General features: G+C 39.7%; 2 protein-coding genes and 1 long non-coding RNA gene across 3 annotated transcripts in view; 1 reads left to right on the forward strand and 2 right to left on the reverse strand.

The window, feature by feature from the left end:
- Window positions 1-16,756, reverse strand: part of uimc1 (ubiquitin interaction motif containing 1) — a 43,799-nt gene that overhangs the window by 10,235 nt on the left and 16,808 nt on the right. The gene's annotated exons all lie outside the window — the stretch shown is intronic.
- LOC310738883 (uncharacterized protein) overlaps window positions 5,806-16,756 on the reverse strand; it is a 14,532-nt gene continuing 3,581 nt past the window's right edge. The window contains exons 2-10 of the mRNA XM_083564339.1: window positions 16,635-16,756; window positions 15,710-15,878; window positions 15,394-15,630; window positions 14,508-14,614; window positions 14,198-14,342; window positions 12,417-12,469; window positions 11,392-11,489; window positions 11,163-11,310; window positions 5,806-8,998 (exon numbers count right to left, since the gene is read on the reverse strand). The exon at window positions 16,635-16,756 is cut by the window's right edge and continues 139 nt beyond it. Of these exons, the coding sequence (XP_083420465.1) occupies window positions 7,730-8,998; window positions 11,163-11,310; window positions 11,392-11,489; window positions 12,417-12,469; window positions 14,198-14,342; window positions 14,508-14,614; window positions 15,394-15,630; window positions 15,710-15,878; window positions 16,635-16,756 (2,348 nt within the window). The 3' untranslated portion in view covers window positions 5,806-7,729. The remainder of the gene's footprint in view (window positions 8,999-11,162; window positions 11,311-11,391; window positions 11,490-12,416; window positions 12,470-14,197; window positions 14,343-14,507; window positions 14,615-15,393; window positions 15,631-15,709; window positions 15,879-16,634) is intronic.
- On the forward strand, window positions 12,016-12,404 carry LOC310738968. The gene is made up of 2 exons (XR_014537201.1): window positions 12,016-12,122; window positions 12,179-12,404. It is a non-coding gene; the product is annotated as an uncharacterized lncRNA (long non-coding RNA).

Genomic DNA, 16,756 nt, shown 5'->3' on the forward strand with positions numbered 1-16,756 from the left:
ACACACACACACACACACACACACACAAGCACACACAATCCTATATACACTTAACATGCATAAACACCTACACACAAAGCTTTTTATTACTATGCTTATGAGGACAATTAATGCTTTTCTTTCCATTACGATATTAAACTTTCTCTCTCTCTCTAGTATGGGTGAGCTAAATGTCCCCACAAAGATATATATTTGGTTCCCACTAAGATATACAAAACACACACACACACACACACACACACACACACACACACACACTGGCCCATTGCCAAAATGTAAACGTGCACTGGTTGTGAATATCAAACTGGGTTTTAGCAATGAGGACGAAAGACTGAAGTGTGTTTACATCTGTGCCTTCTGCGATATAAAATCCTGTCACTTTGCTTCACACTTCTGTTCACGTTCTCTTGTTCTGACCCAGAAATTTGTTCAAAGTTGTAAACCCATATAATAGCAATTTGCTGGGACCACAGAAGTGGGCGGGGCTATTTGGGAGAATATGTTTTGTGATGCTTCTGATGTAGCATTTGCACTTTTCCTTGGAGGCAGCAGAAAGTTACAAACTGCACCTTAAAAAAAAATTCTATCACAAAAATACGTTTGGTACTTTTCCTTTATTTTTCATTTTAATTATTATTATTTGGAGGGGTGTTAAAATGTTTGTCCAGCAGGGGGCTCCCTCCCCATCATTCCTGTTCACCAGCAGCTAAACACAGAGTCATGCTACTCCATACACAGAAACCCAACAGAGTTAAGACTAATCTTTCTCTGGAGCAATGGAAAGTACTGGAAGAAACTATTGTGATTTTTGAAACCAATTGCAATTTGAGCTGAAATTTGTAACATTGGTGAATATTTTCCAGGTCTAAAATCTTACAGTTATGCCATGGGCTGCAGTCAGCTGAGCTTTATACCAGCAAGATCTTTCTCTTCAATCCATGTACACCATATCTTTATGGAATCAAGTAGTTAGTCTGATAAAAAAGAAAAGCCTGCATGCTCACACAGATAAACATACGCTAATCCACAGTGATCAGTGCATGACCCTATGGATAGAGAACCCTGCCTCCACAGCAGTGACCTACAATCGTACACTCCACCTCCTCAACGCGTTCGGCTTCATCCAGCAATAATCTTCTCCTGATGCTTTACTGCCAATTAAGTAGCTTAGCATTAAATCATCCCTCTCACTCGGTTCTTGTCGTTTGTGAAGGTTTTCGGTGGATATGTGATGAGCAAACACTCACAACAGAAAGTCAAAGTGCCCGAGTGCTTTGCAAAATAACAATATACTCTTAATATTTAGTTTAGAGTTTAATGAATTTTTTGCTTTTAATTTGACTTGAATTGATATGAATATAACTCATTTTAAGACCTACTCAAAACAAAAAGTCAAACTACAGTTACTACGTTTACACTAGAAACAGTTGTGAATTAGCACAAGCTAGCTAGCTTACAAACCTAGCGAGCAACTGAAAGAACAACAGCATGTGGCTGTTTGCTAAGTTCGCTAAGTGTTGCTTTTTTTTAATGGGGATTGGGTTCACAGTGTAGTGTAGTGTTGTATAGTGTAGTGTAGAGTAGTTTAGTGTTGTATAGTGTAGTGTAGAGTAGTTTAGTGTTGTATAGTGTTGTGTAGTGTAGTGTAGTTTTGTATAGTGTAGTGTAGTGTTGTGTAGTGTAGTGTTGTATAGTGTAGTGTAGAGTAGTTTAGTGTTGTATAGTGTAGTGTAGAGTAGTTTAGTGTTGTATAGTGATGTGTAGTGTAGTGTAGTTTTGTATAGTGTAGTGTAGTGTTGTGTAGTGTAGTGTTGTATAGTGTAGTGTAGAGTAGTTTAGTGTTGTATAGTGTAGTGTAGAGTAGTTTAGTGTTGTATAGTGTTGTGTAGTGTTGTGTAGTGTAGTGTAGTTTTGTATAGTGTAGTGTAGTGTTGTGTAGTGTAGTGTTGTATAGTGTAGTGTAGAGTAGTTTAGTGTTGTATAGTGTTGTGTAGTGTAGTGTAGTTTTGTATAGTGTAGTGTAGTGTTGTGTAGTGTAGTGTTGTATAGTGTTGTATAGTGTAGTGTTGTATAGTGTTGTATAGTGTAGTGTTGTATAGTGTTGTGTAGTGTAGTGTAGTGTAGTGTTGTATAGTGTAGTTTAGTGTAGTGTAGTGTTGTATAGTGTAGTGTAGTTTAGTGTTGTATATTGTAGTGTAGTGTAGTGTTGTATAGTGTAGTGTTGTATAGTGTAGTGTAGTGTTGTATAGTGTAGTGTTGTATAGTGTCGTGTAGTGTAGTGTTGTATAGTGTAGTGTTGTATAGTCTAGTGTAGTGTAGTGTAGTGTTGTATAGTGTAGTGTTGTATAGTATAGTGTAGTGTAGTGTTGTATAGTGTAGTGTTGTATAGTATAGTGTAGTGTAGTGTTGTATAGTGTAGTGTAGTGTTGTATAGTGTAGTGTAGTGTTGTATAGTGTAGTGTAGTGTAGTGTTGTATAGTGTCGTGTAGTGTAGTGTTGTATAGTGTAGTGTTGTATAGTGTAGTGTAGTGTAGTGTTGTATAGTGTAGTGTAGTGTAGTGTTGTATATTGTAGTGTTGTATAGTGTAGTGTAGTGTTGTATAGTGTAGTGTAGTGTTGTATAGTGTAGTGTAGTGTAGTCTTGTATAGTTTAGTGTAGTGTAGTGTTGTGTATTGTAGTGTTGTATAGTGTAGTGTAGTGTAGTGTTGTATAGTGTAGTGTAGTGTTGTATAGTGTAGTGTAGTGTTGTATAGTGTAGTGTAGTGTAGTGTTGTATAGAGTAGTGTAGTGTAGTGTTGTATAGAGTAGTGTAGTGTAGTGTTGTATAGTGAAGTGTAGTGTAGTGTTGTATAGAGTAGTGTAGTGTAGTGTTGTATAGTGTAGTGTTGTATAGTGTAGTGTTGTATAGTGTTGTGTAGTGTAGTGTACTGTAGTGTAGTGTTGTATAGTGTAGTGTAGTGTAGTGTTGTGTAGAGTACTGTAGTGTAGTGTTGTATAGAGTAGTGTAGTGTTGTATAGTGTAGTGTAGTGTTGTATAGAGTAGTGTAGTGTAGTGTAGTGTTGTATAGTGTAGTGTAGTGTAGTGTTGTATAGAGTAGTGTAGTGTAGTGTAGTGTTGTATAGTGTAGTGTTGTATAGTGTAGTGTAGTGTTGTATAGTGTAGTGTAGTGTAGTATAGTGTAGTGTAGTGTTGTATAGTGTAGTGTAGTGTAGTGTTGTATAGTGTAGTGTAGTGTAGTGTTGTATAGTGTAGTGTTGTATAGTATAGTGTAGTGTAGTGTTGTATAGTGTAGTGTTGTATAGTATAGTGTAGTGTAGTGTTGTATAGTGTAGTGTAGTGTAGTGTTGTATAGTGTAGTGTTGTATAGTGTAGTGTAGTGTAGTGTTGTATAGTGTAGTGTAGTGTAGTGTAGTGTAGTGTTGTATAGTGTAGTGTAGTGTAGTGTTGTATAGTGTAGTGTAGTGTAGTATAGTGTAGTGTAGTGTAGTGTAGTATAGTGTAGTGTCGTGTAGTGTAGTGTAATGTAGTGTAGTGTTGTATAGTGTAGTGTAGTGTTGTATAGTGTAGTGTAGTGTAGTATAGTGTAGTGTAGTGTTGTATAGTGTAGTGTAGTGTTGTATAGTGTAGTGTAGTGTTGTATAGTGTAGTGTAGTGTAGTGTAGTGTTGTATAGTGTAGTGTAGTGTAGTGTTGTATAGTGTAGTGTTGTATAGTATAGTGTAGTGTAGTGTAGTGTTGTATAGTGTAGTGTTGTATAGTATAGTGTAGTGTAGTGTTGTATAGTGTAGTGTTGTATAGTATAGTGTAGTGTAGTGTTGTATAGTGTAGTGTAGTGTAGTGTTGTATAGTGTAGTGTTGTATAGTGTAGTGTAGTGTAGTGTTGTATAGTGTAGTGTAGTGTAGTGTAGTGTTGTATAGTGTAGTGTAGTGTAGTGTAGTGTTGTATAGTGTAGTGTAGTGTAGTATAGTGTAGTGTAGTGTAGTATAGTGTAGTGTCGTGTAGTGTAGTGTAGCTCTCAGGAGGAATTGTCCTTGGTTCTTTGACCTCTTCATGTTCTGTAATGAAACTTCAGTGAAACAAACAGCATTTGGCTAATGATTAGCCGAGACACATGCTCTTACTGCAGGCACACTAAAGCGAGTGCAGTGAAGGGGAATGTGAGGGCGATCACAGGAATCGGGTCTCTTTCTACTGAAAAACACTCATTAAAGTTATAATAACTATGTTTAAACACTCATGCGGTTGCCAGATTGTTTTTTTTTTTTTTTTTGTGAAGTTCTATGAATTCTATTGTATTGATTTAATGTAAACACTGTGAAAATATTTAATATAGGTTCTTTAAGTGCACACATTTACTGCTTCACTGGGACATATAAAGTGTGTGTATATACAAACACGTACATACATACATACACTATATGGACAAAAGTATTGATACATCTGACTTTTTCAGCCATATGTGGTTCATTCGGGATACATTAACCTGACATAACAGGTAACATAAAAACTGTTCCAGCATAAAAATGCCCCTGTTCACAAAGCCAGCTGCACAAAGATCTGCTTTACATGGGTCAGAGTGGAAGATCTCCTGCTATAGAGCTCTGACCTCAACCTGACTGCATACCTGAATATGTATGAGGTGGTACAAAAAAGTACTTTATCACAAAATCGCCTTCAAAACTGACCCTTGCACTGCTCCTGATGTACACATTAAGGTCGGTGCTTCCTGTGACTGTGCGTGCAGCCTTGTGCTGCCATCTGTTGGTGTGTTACAAAACTTACAAAAAAAAAGTATTTTTTTTTTTCTATTGAACTATATATATATATATATATATATATATATATATATATATATATATATATATATAGTTCAATAGAAAAAAAAAATACTTTTTTTTGTAAGTTTTGTATATATATATATATATATAGTTTTAATCAATTCATATAATTTCAATGATATAATTTTTAAATTGTGAATACAATTTATCTCATTTTTAATAATAAACAATTAAAAAACAATTTTTCTGTCATTTCAGGCTTGACATTTTTTTCTATTTTCATAAAATTATGATTAATCTAAAATCCATAATTTTTAGAATTTATCTGGTCACTTGAAAAGTAAAGAAAAATAAATAAATAAATAAATATATATATATATATATATATATATATATATATATATATATATATATATATATATATATATATAAATAAATCTAAGTAGTAATAGATAAAGTCTCCATTACGGAAAATAATATAAAGATTTTTAATTTTTTTGTAGTGTAGTGAGAATTGTGACGTATTTTATATCCAGTGTGTGTTATTTTTTAGCTTGTTGCTGAACCTGTGTGACAGTGTTCATGCAGGGAGTGATGGAATGTGCTAATTTCCGCCCCAGCTTTGTTCTGCATGTATTTGCATGTGTGTGTGTGTGTGTGTTTGACTTGTGCAACCGAACAGCTGAAAACACACCTGATTGACAGCTCAGTTATTCAAAAAGTTGTTAAACATTGCAAAGTCAAAGAAGTGTACGGAGGTGATTATAAACTCAAATGTCTTCATCTGTGCGTTTTCTCAAACACCAGTCACAAATCAGCCCTTGCATGAGTATTAATCCCATAAGGACAGCCATTTTGCAACAAAAAGATTATATATTTTCACTTCTGAATGGAAAAGTGAAATACATTCATTCCAAAATGGAGGAACGTGTCCTCATGCAGGCCAAAAAAAAAAAAAAACACCATGAGAACACCACCACCTAGCGGCCAGACATGCGCAGTGCAGGCAATAAACACAAACAACATGAGAGTAACAAGATTTTTATTATAAATATTCAGTGTTGTAATGAATTTGTGTCATTGTAACCGGTTCATATCCATATATATGTTCTGTAAAAGATTAAAAAAAGAAAAATAAGGAGTGTTGACAGTCCACAGTACATATTGTGTATTAGGAATTGTGACATAAATGAGACAAGACTGGATGATCCACATTCATCAGCATGGGTTTGAAAGTAGCTAAAAACCAGCAGGCATGAAATCAGCAACATTCAGTGGAAGCAAAATTTAGATAAAAAAAAAAAATCAGACTTTGAATGTACACCATATTATTATTATTTATACAGCTAAATTAAGAAAATCAATAAGAAGTAAATGTCATTTATTTATTGCTCAATGTCCACAGACAGAAAGAATTGTTAAAACAATAAAAAAAAATAAAAAATGCTTAATATATCGATTCAACTGCATGGATTTTGGAATAATAAGTTAAGTTTGCATTTCTTTCATTCAAATAAACTGATCTAAGCATTTTCCAATATGCAAAATACAGAACAAATTGTGTTCTTTTATAATAATAATAATAATAAAAAAAAATTAAACTGAAACTTGAAAATTCATGTCACATATCAAATTTATGGTAAAAAAAAAAAAAAAAAAAAAGAAAAAAATAAATCATAAAAATCCCCACACACCTATTGAAGCACCCCCAAAGTCTCCTCTGTATCACCTGCTCTGTAAACATCTTCATTCAGGAAGAGGATATAAACTAAAACAAGCTGCTTATTCATCTACTTTATAGCATTTAAAAAAAAAAAAATACATATGCATAAAATAGATCAAATAAATCAATGCGCTTATCACCCAAACCCCCTCCCAAAAAAAAACCCTCGCTGGACCCTTAAAAATTTAAAACCTACGAATTGCACGGGTTTTATATTAAACAAACCCCCGAAAAAAACAGGACACTCTGCAAAACGCAAAGGCAAGAATGTTTACAGCACGGGTTAGCTTTTGGTTAACAGAGGAAAAGAACAAATGTATATATAAAACAAACAAACGAGAGAAAAAAACAAAAACAAAGCTAGGACAGAGGGTTTACGTTACATATAATAATAATAATAATAACTAAAAAGCATAAAATAGCATATTTATGACTGTAAAATGACAAAGAAAACAAAAAGATCAAACCTACAGTAGCCATCGAGTTCCTGTGGAACTGGGTTCTTTAAGTTTAACACGCAGACCTGCGACGTTTGCAAGTCAAAAATATATAAATCACAATTCCTGTATCGTCAAAATATCAGCACCGATATGTAGAGAAGGAAAACAGAAATACCCCCCCCCCCCCCAAGTCACGTTTTTATGGCCTTCGTTGGCTGGGCTGCTCGAGGCCCGATCCGTATACGGAGTACAGTGTAGTGTTACAGAGACACTCGGCAAAAACCAAAACAAAACTGTCCAGCTGGTCACTTTAATAGAAACACTTTACCTCTGCTATTAATGCTAATTATACAAATCGGCAAATCAGGTAGCAGCAGTGCGCATATCCATGGAATAATGCAGACGGTCAAGAGCTTCACGTGACCAGTTGTACGTAATCAAATATCAGAATGGAAGAACTGCAACAGCCAGAGCTAGAAGAGAAACAAACCACTCTTTACAACTGTGGTGATCAGAAAAGCATCTCAACAGACTGGTACATGGACATGGATGAGCTACAAGAGCAAACCAAGCTCTACTCAAAACAGGTATATATGAGGTTATAAATAAACATTTAACATTTCTCCTCTTTTTCTTTGATACCTTCTGATTTGCTGGTTAGACGATGGTATAAAAGTGCAAAGGAACAGTGTTACTATGAGAAGTTTCCAGTACATACAGAGAGACGTGAGGACTAGAAGGTTGGACCATTCCCCCCCCCCCCCCCCATGCCATCATGTCTGCACGTCAACAGCTTTGGGATGGCTTGGAAAAAAGAGAGGGAACTTTATAATCCCTCGTGTTGGAATCCTTGTACAGAATACGATGCGAGAGCTGCTCGTCTTTAGGGCAAGATTCTGTGTTGTGATTAATCACGATTCTCTCCGGGGTCTCGCCCAACTTTAGATCCACGGGGTTCAGATGGTTCTCCTGCCATTTCAGAGCGGCACCTGATGCCGGAACGCTTAAAGAGAAAACGGAGTCTGTGGAAGGATCATGGTCAGATTTTGGAGATAAATGGGAACCCTGAGATCCAGTCACGTTTGAGCTAGTCCTGTCCTGAACAGCCCTGGCCCTGCGTGGACAACTCAGATCAGCCGGCTCGTCCTGGACCAACGTTTGTCCTGAGGAACCGCTGCTCTGTTTGAGACTCAGGCGCAGGTCGACGGGTTCCATTTTCAGCCGCTTGGCCTCGCAGTCTCTTTGCCACTGGGAATCCGCGTCGTCTGAGGACCTCTTAGATGTGGGCTTCTTGCTCAGGTTGAGAGGGACAGCCTGGTCCTTAGAAACAGACACAGCATGGCCGTTGGTCTTGCTAAGATCCTGAGCCAATGCTTCCGAAAGACGCTTGGTGAACGTGTTCATGTGAGACGCACCGAGCCGGGTGTGCATCAACTGACATAACTGAAGACTACAATCAAGGTCCAATGGGAGGATCTTCAGTGGAGGAAGCTGAGGTCTGGCAGTCAAGCCCTCTCTTGGGCCTCCAGTCCAACATGGATGTTCAGAGTTACACCCAGAACACTGGTGGTGCAAATTCTCTGGTGTTTCTGGACTCCTGGCTTTGGCTTGGCTTGTGATTGAGGCCTCCTGACTTCTCTCTAGACCACTTGCACCACTGAGGCCCAAATGAGCTTTGAAGAAGTCGAGCGGACACATCCCTTTAGTAGGGCTGAACCCTTCCAGAGAGCCTCCAATCTGCAGCTTAGATTGTCCAGACAATAAGCAAGGAGTTGAAGGTTCATTCTCCTGCTTAAGCTTCACATCCTCTTCAGCTTTATGCTGCTGGGGTGTGTGGCTGGTGGTGGTGGTTGTAGTAGAAGCTGCAGGTGCTGGAGACAACCCAAGTTCCTTGGTGACCGCGATTGGCTGGACAAGTTTACTCCCTACATTCTCACTTAAAGTTTTAATATGAGATGTGGGTCTACCAACTCTGCCACGAGCCAAAACTTTGATGGCTCGTTTCCCAGGAGGCCGTCCTCTTTTTCGCACCCCGACGCCATCTTGTGGTGATGCCTAACAAAGCGGAACACAAAACAAAAAAAAACACTCAGTAACTTTGGTATCGCCATTCTCAATGTTGTTTTTTCAAGTCTAATGAATGTAAGTGTACATCTCCACCATTGTTTGTTCGACTGCAAACTTCTACTCTACCTCTGGACCCTGAACGTTAAATCATTTCATGACGTTTCGGGGTTTACTCTATACTACGAGGGGCATTCAAGTCAAACTGGGACTTTTTATGTTACAGGTATAGTAATAGCAGACCAGTGTTGCTGGCCGTACGTCCGTCAGTGATGATCCTGATATCGTCCTGCCGCTTCCTTGGTGACGAAGTGAGGAAACAGGATGTCCTAGGACGGTTCAGGCGTACTGAAATTTTTCTATTCTAAATTTTTCCAGGCGTTAGTTAAAAGCAGGGATGGACTTTTGAGTTATAAACTGGACTTATAAACTCAAAAGTCCAGGTTTGCCTCGAACGCCCCTCGTAATACGGGGCCCATTTCATAATATTCTCCAGGTACCCTTTAAAATCAGTATAGCTACAGCATACCTGATGTTTATATCTTATGTTTGAAATTTTAGCTGTAATCTAAACAATGCCTGTGTCATTATAGACGCATCGCAGGCTGGATAAACTGGTTATGTGCAAGTGTGTGTGTGTGTGTGTGTGTGTGTTACACTTTCTGGAGGTATGAAAAGCTGAAACAAAAGACAGCATATGACAGCATCATCATAGTTAATGCATCCAGTTCCATTAACATCCCAGTTCTGTAAAAGCTGCTTGTGACTTAAAGTGCTATATAAATAAACCTTAAGTGAATCATGCACCATTTCTTTGTACTTGGTCTCTTGCACAAGTGTTTATATATAACTAAAAAAAATAGTTTTTAAAGTTTTCTGAACCAATTAAAGTTTGCCATTGGGATCTGCCGAAAACAGGGGAGGGGTTCAAGTCTGTAAAGTCTTTTATAAGAATGGTAATCGTGTGATTGCTGCACAAAGAGAACTGGTAGGGAAGTGGGAGCTCAGTGGTTAAGGCAATTGAAATTGGGATCAGAAGGTCACAAGTTTATATCCCACCACCAACAAGCTGACACTGTTAAACACTTGAGCAAGGCCCTTAACCCTCCCCTGCTCAATTGTAAGTCGCTCTGGATAAGGGCTTCTGCCAAATGCCATTAAATGTTCCAAACAATCGCTGATGCCTCAGGGTCGCCAATACCCAATTCCAAAAGTTCTCGTTTCCCTCGTTTCACCATATAAGTTACCCAACAGGCAAAACTCCTCCATAGAGCTCAGTACGGTCATTTTGAACTCCTTCCAGCCAATCACAAGCCACTATTCACAAACGAACTCCTTCCAGCCAATCACAATCCACCCACTATTCACACCTGAACTCCTTCCAGCCAATCACAATCCACCCACTATTCACACCTGAACTCCTTCCAGCCAATCACAATCCACCCACTATTCACACCTGAACTCCTTCCAGCCAATCACAATCCACCCACTATTCACACCTGAACTCCTTCCAGCCAATCACAATCCACCCACTATTCACACCTGAACTCCTTCCAGCCAATCACAATCCACTATTCACAAACGAACTCCTTCCAGCCAATCACAATCCACTATTCACAAACGAACTCCTTCCAGCCAATCACAATCCACTATTCACACCTGAACTCCTTCCAGCCAATCACAATCCACTATTCACACCTGAACTCCTTTCAGCCAATCACAATCCACTATTCACACCTGAACTCCTTCCAGCCAATCACAATCCACTATTCACACCTGAACTCCTTCCTTCCAGCCAATCACAATCCACTATTCACACCTGAACTCCTTCCTTCCAGCCAATCACAATCCACTATTCACACCTGAACTCCTTCCTTCCAGCCAATCACAATCCACTATTCACACCTGAACTCCTTCCTTCCAGCCAACCACAATCCACTATTCACACCTGAACTCCTTCCTTCCAGCCAACCACAATCCACTATTCACACCTGAACTCCTTCCTTCCAGCCAATCACAATCCACTATTCACACCTGAACTCCTTCCAGCCAATCACAATCCACTATTCACACCTGAACTCTTTCCAGAGTTTTTTACTAAAAAAAAAGGTTTGTCCATCGAGTGTATTATTTTGCAGAACAGAAAGGACTTTACCTCAGCCGCGATGCAGTTCTTCCTCTGTGCGCTCTGAACTCTCCCTCGTACAGGCTTTCTGAAGGGTCCAGCCGAACCTGCTGGAGCTTTGGGTTTGCTCAGCTGTTGGTTTCCTCCCTTTATGTGCTGCTCGTACGGCAGTATCAACCTGCGATGCCAGAAACAAACGAAGCAATCACGTGAGCTGAGGATCTTTACTGAATGCCGTGCCACTGACGTGTTGACTTACTTTTCATAATGTCTTCTAGTACACGTAGCAGCGCTGGTACTTCCTGGACTTCCTCCTAGCTCGTTGTAAACCACTTTCCACATTCGCTGAGAGGTCACCTGGAGGAACGATGCGTAGAAGCGTAAAACTCACTTCTGCTGGTCTGCTTTATAACAGAGTTTTACTTTGTAGTGCTGACGTTGTAGCTTAGTGGTTAAGGCAATGGACCTTTGATCTGAAGGTAGTGAGTTCAAATCCCAGCCACACCAAGCCGCCCTTCCTGGGCCCCTAAGCAAGGCCCTTAACCCCATTGCTGCTCAGTTGTATGAATGAGAAAAATGCATCTTGATTTTGTCTTTACATATATAAATAAAAATTAAAAAAAAGTTTCCATATAATTCAAGAAGAACAAAGCAAATTACATGAAAGAAAAAAGGAATTTTCAAATTTTTCGATCCAGGACAACCATTTTTAAGGACAAAATTTCCATTAAATGATCAGACCATAATAAACAGACTATAGATGATTATATGGCCAAAGGTTTGTGGACACCTGAGCATAAAACTGGCGTGAATGAAGTTCAGTGAACCATCTAGAACCATCTAGAACAGTCCAGAATTATACAATAGAAGTAGACTAGGAGACAGAAATCTTGTGTCTCATTCAGACAGATGTAGGTGAGAAGGTGTGAAGGCCTGTGGGTGCAGTCAGCGTTCACATTCGTCCCAAAGGTGTTCAATAGGGTGTTCATTGTGCATGGTCATGTAAAAGGAAACATTTCATGCCCTGTACAATTGTGCGACTTTAGCATTTGGGGAAGAACCACATATGGCTTGGAAGGTCAGGTGTCCCAATACTTTTGTCCATATAGTGTAGTAATTCACTATAATTATTATTGTACATAATCTATAATCTTATGTATACCCAAAAATCACTTTATAATCCAGTTTTTGGCATCATGACAAAATTACACTGTTCTATATGGAGCTTAAAAGGTTCCACACACCTCAACATAAAGAGCAAAAAAAACATAATTTAACACTTACCGCTTCATATCCGCCCAGCTTGTTGACCACCGAGTGCATTAAGAAGAGATCGACTGCGGAAAAATAATAATAACCATGACGTGTAATAAACAGTACAGGTGTCCAATTAATGTGGACGTTCTGTTTTTTTTTTTTAAAAGAGACACATGCATGTTGCTTTTGTTTCTATGCAACAAAGTGTGGATTTCCTTTGGCCAAAAAAATCTATAAAAGAATCAGATGTTCCACAAAAATTCTCCCTTAGCACGAAGAACAGATTCACACGCTCTCAATATCCGGACACTTCGTTTCCCGAAACGTTCTGCTGAAATACTTTGCTGTGCCTCTTGTAAAACTCGCCGAAGATGTTCTTCACAAGGTGGAGGTTCTTTCTTGTGATCCAGTTGATCCCAGAGTAGTTCAATAGAATTTAGGTGCAGCGATTGGGCAGGTCATGATACAATACATTGGCAAAAAGTATTGGGTCATAAGTACGGTGTGTGATTTTTGAGCATCACATTCCACGTTTAGTCCCAATTTACTCTTATAATTCCCTCCAGTCTTCTGGGAAGATGTTCCTCTAGATTTTGGAGTGTGCTTATGAAAATTTTTGTTTCTCAGCCACAAGGGTGTTATGAAAAGCAGGTACTGATGTAGGTGAGGAGACCTGGGGTGCAGTCAGCGTTCACATTCATCACAAAGGTGTTCAGTGAGGATGAGATCAGAGCTCTATAGCAGCAAGATCTTCCTCTCCAAAGCATGTAAACCAGATCTTCAAGGAGCTCACTTTGTGCACAGGGGCATCGCCATGCTGGAACAGGTTTGGGTTTCCAAGTTCAAGTAAACGCAACATTTTATTATAGCGCCATCTAAAGACGTCCTGTACAATTGAGTGCCTTCAGATTTGTGGTAACAGTTTGGAGAAGAACCACATACAGCAGGAAAGTTCAGGTGTCCCAATACTTTTGGAAATACAGTGTAGGGATCACGCCAGACAACTTTTTGATCTCCGAGTAACGCTTAAAGAGCTCAGACGGACACTTCGGCTCATCGTCTTGTTGCACGGTGAAGTCGGTTCTAAAGGAGATGCAGTCCAGACGGAATTGAACTGCGTATGCTGAAGGGTGGAATGGAAACGCAAAACGCGACGTTGCTGCATACATTTCATCCGAAATCTACCCAAAGTGTCAGTTTGAGGAAAACGAAGGCTGCTGGAACGAGTTTGTTACATATAAATGAGAGGAACGCGAACGTGTCGCTCAAAAGAAAAAACAACGCAAAAAGTATAAACAGTAACAGTAAATACACATCCATCTGCATGCACACGTTTCCGTATTTCAAATCATGATTACATTTTATTTCCATGTAAATGACATTTCCACTGTATATCCAAAAGTATTGGGACACCCGACTTCTCTGGCCGTACGTGGTTCTTTACACAAATATGGCGGCTCTTTGGACGCAGCATTAAATTGTCGCTTTACTTGAACTAAAAGAAACCCAAACTTGTTCCAGCATGACAATGTCTCTTTAAAAAGCCAGCTCCATGGGATCTCCTGCTATAGAGCTCCACCCCTATTAAAGCCATCTCTCCCCTCACCTACATCAGAAATGACCACAAATCTCCAAAAGCCCAATTCAAGATCTAGTGGAACATCTTCCTAGGAAAAAATGAAGGTTACTGAAACAGCAAACTGGCTCTAAATGTGAAACAGGATGTTTTGTCCAGGTGTCCACAAACTTTTGTCCATATAGTGTTTTTTTTTAGCCTATAAATAACCCTGATTCCAGGAAACACTCACTCTTTTTGAAGCCCAGGTTGGGAACCTTGCAGATGGGGGATCCTCGACGCTCCATGAAGAGATACAGCTGATCCAGAAAGATCTTCTCCTCGGGATGAGGAAGCCAGTTTCCCTCCATCGTCTCCACGTTGTTCTTGATAATTTCCTGCACCATCACATATTGAACCAAAAGTTAGAATCCATTTTAAAATGGATTTTATGGCGTAATTCTTATCGGAATGTGGCTTTGTAATGTATATTTATAATGTTTATGGGTTTATAACGATATGTTTATAGTGTATGTCGTGTGCAAATAATTCGAAACGCATGCCTTCGTTCTGTCTCTCTCAGAATGGTTGAGGTTTTGCTGTTCGGTTCCGTCGCCGTCTCTGCCTCGTCTTTTCCGCGGGCGTCCCTTCAGGCTTACAGACAGACATCCTGAGACACACACGAACGAGGCGGACATTTATTTAAAAATCGTCGCTGCTATAGTTTGTTGCAAATGGTTTTAATGATGAAGACTTTGCAGTCTTCTGTCCTAAAAGTGGTCTCCAGTGTCAAACATCTCCTTAAAGGAAATTTCACCATCTCCCCACAATACCAAACACTATAAACAGAAGTTTGTGGACACCTGCCCATAAGATTGCTATGCGCTTTTCTGAACATCCCATTCGGCATTTAGTCCCCATTTGCTCTTATAACAACCTCCACTCTTCTGGGAAGATGTTCCTCTACATTTTGTGGAGATGTGCCCATTCCTATTAAAGTGTGTATGTAAAATCAGGTACTGAAGTGAAGAGGGTGTGGTCAGATTTCGCATTCATCCTGTTTAACAGGGCTGGAGCGCTATAGTAGGAGATCTTCAATACACTTCCGAACCCATGGAATGGAGATCTTCATGGAGCTGGCTGTGTGCACAGGAGCATTGTCATGATGGCGATGTGGGTCTCCTAGTTCAAGTAAAAATAAATGCTAGGGCATCCAAGGACATCCTGTACAATTCTGTGGTGACGGTTTTGAGAAAAAACACATATGGCTGGTAAAGTCGGGTGTCCCAATACTTGTGGGAACAGTGTACGAGTGTGTCTTTGGCACTAGTAAACAAAGGAACTGTCTAAACAATTCTGTGGTATAAGGTGAGATTAGATGGTTAGAAGATTAGAAGGTCCAGCATTATTGAAGACTCACAGATTCTCTACCCAAAAGTTCTCACTCACCAAACTCAGGTGTTGAACTCGGGTTGGTTCCTAGACTGGGATGGCTGAACGTGTCTCTGCAGTACAGGACCCGAGTGTTGTGGAGGGTCATTTTAATCCAACCCAAAGCCAGCAGGTGAGGGTCTTGTAGACTGGACCATCCTGCCTGGCTCTGGATCCGTTTCTGCAGGGACCGAAAGCGACAGTACTGCGGGTAACTGAGCACCTTAACCCTGTGCTGAACTCCTAAAGTATCATCTGGAGGACGAAAAAAAACCAGATATTCGAGCAATTCATGTAGCACAGACGTATCGGAATCTTCCAGGCCTCGACTTACCCTTGCTTTTCACTTCCTGTTGATCTGTTTTACAAGCAGAATCGCTGAATGCGTGGAGGTCGTCGATCTTTGTGGCATTCTGTTTCCAATGAGGCAGCTCTGGACAGGTCCATTTCACCAGATGCTCCACCCGCACCACAACCTTCTTAGAGACGCTGATGACTTCATCCTGTCATGAAAAAAAACCCAAACAAAAGAAACGCACAATCGTTCACAGATTATATTCGACAAAAGCTACGGATTTCACCGGTATCAGTTTCACTAGAAGCTACTGGAGATGGGCGGATGCAAACTTTGCATAGGTTGGATCTGGATTTTAGTTAGAAAACCTTCCGTTTCTCAAAAGGAAAACTTTTAACACATGCAAATCGCCAGGGAAAGATCAAAGAGAACACAACCATAACCGCACAGTTCTGGGGAATACAGTGTGTGTGTGTGTGTAAAAGTAGAGAAAACTCACTCATGGAACACGGAACTGCACCCATTAATCACAGCATAAGACTGCCATGTCTTTATTTAGTCTCTATGTCCTGTTATAATAAACTCTATAATAAGATTTTATGGAGATTTCTGCTTATTTAGCTACAAGGGTGAGCTCTACAGCAGGAGATCTTCCACTCCATCCCATGAAAAGCAGATCTTCATTATCCAGAGCCTTCAAATTGTTTGGGGAAGAATTACATAAGTCCCAATACTTTTGGAAAATAGTGTACGAGTGTGAAAGATCCATCATTAGTGAACATTCAGGTGCTGGTCATTGGGGTTATTTTTTTTCTTTCTACACAACGGTCTTTGGGTTTCTATAATCTGATTTACGATACTAAATATGACCTCTGATCGTCTTAAAATTAGTCAAATTAGCAGAGACAACTGATCCACGCACACGAAATACAAAGTGTGTTGGTTCAAATCCCGGATTATTTACCTCTCCGTGTTCCTTCGTTCTACCCTTGGGTGTGTCCTCCGGTAGGTAATAAAGTCTGGAGCTGGCCAGTGGGTGGCGCTGTCTCAGATCCTCCCACAACAGCGTGATCTCGGCGATACACA

Source organism: Silurus aristotelis (assembly GCF_946808225.1).
Source record: "Silurus aristotelis genome assembly, chromosome: 16".
Classification (NCBI taxonomy): Eukaryota; Metazoa; Chordata; class Actinopteri; order Siluriformes; family Siluridae; genus Silurus; species Silurus aristotelis.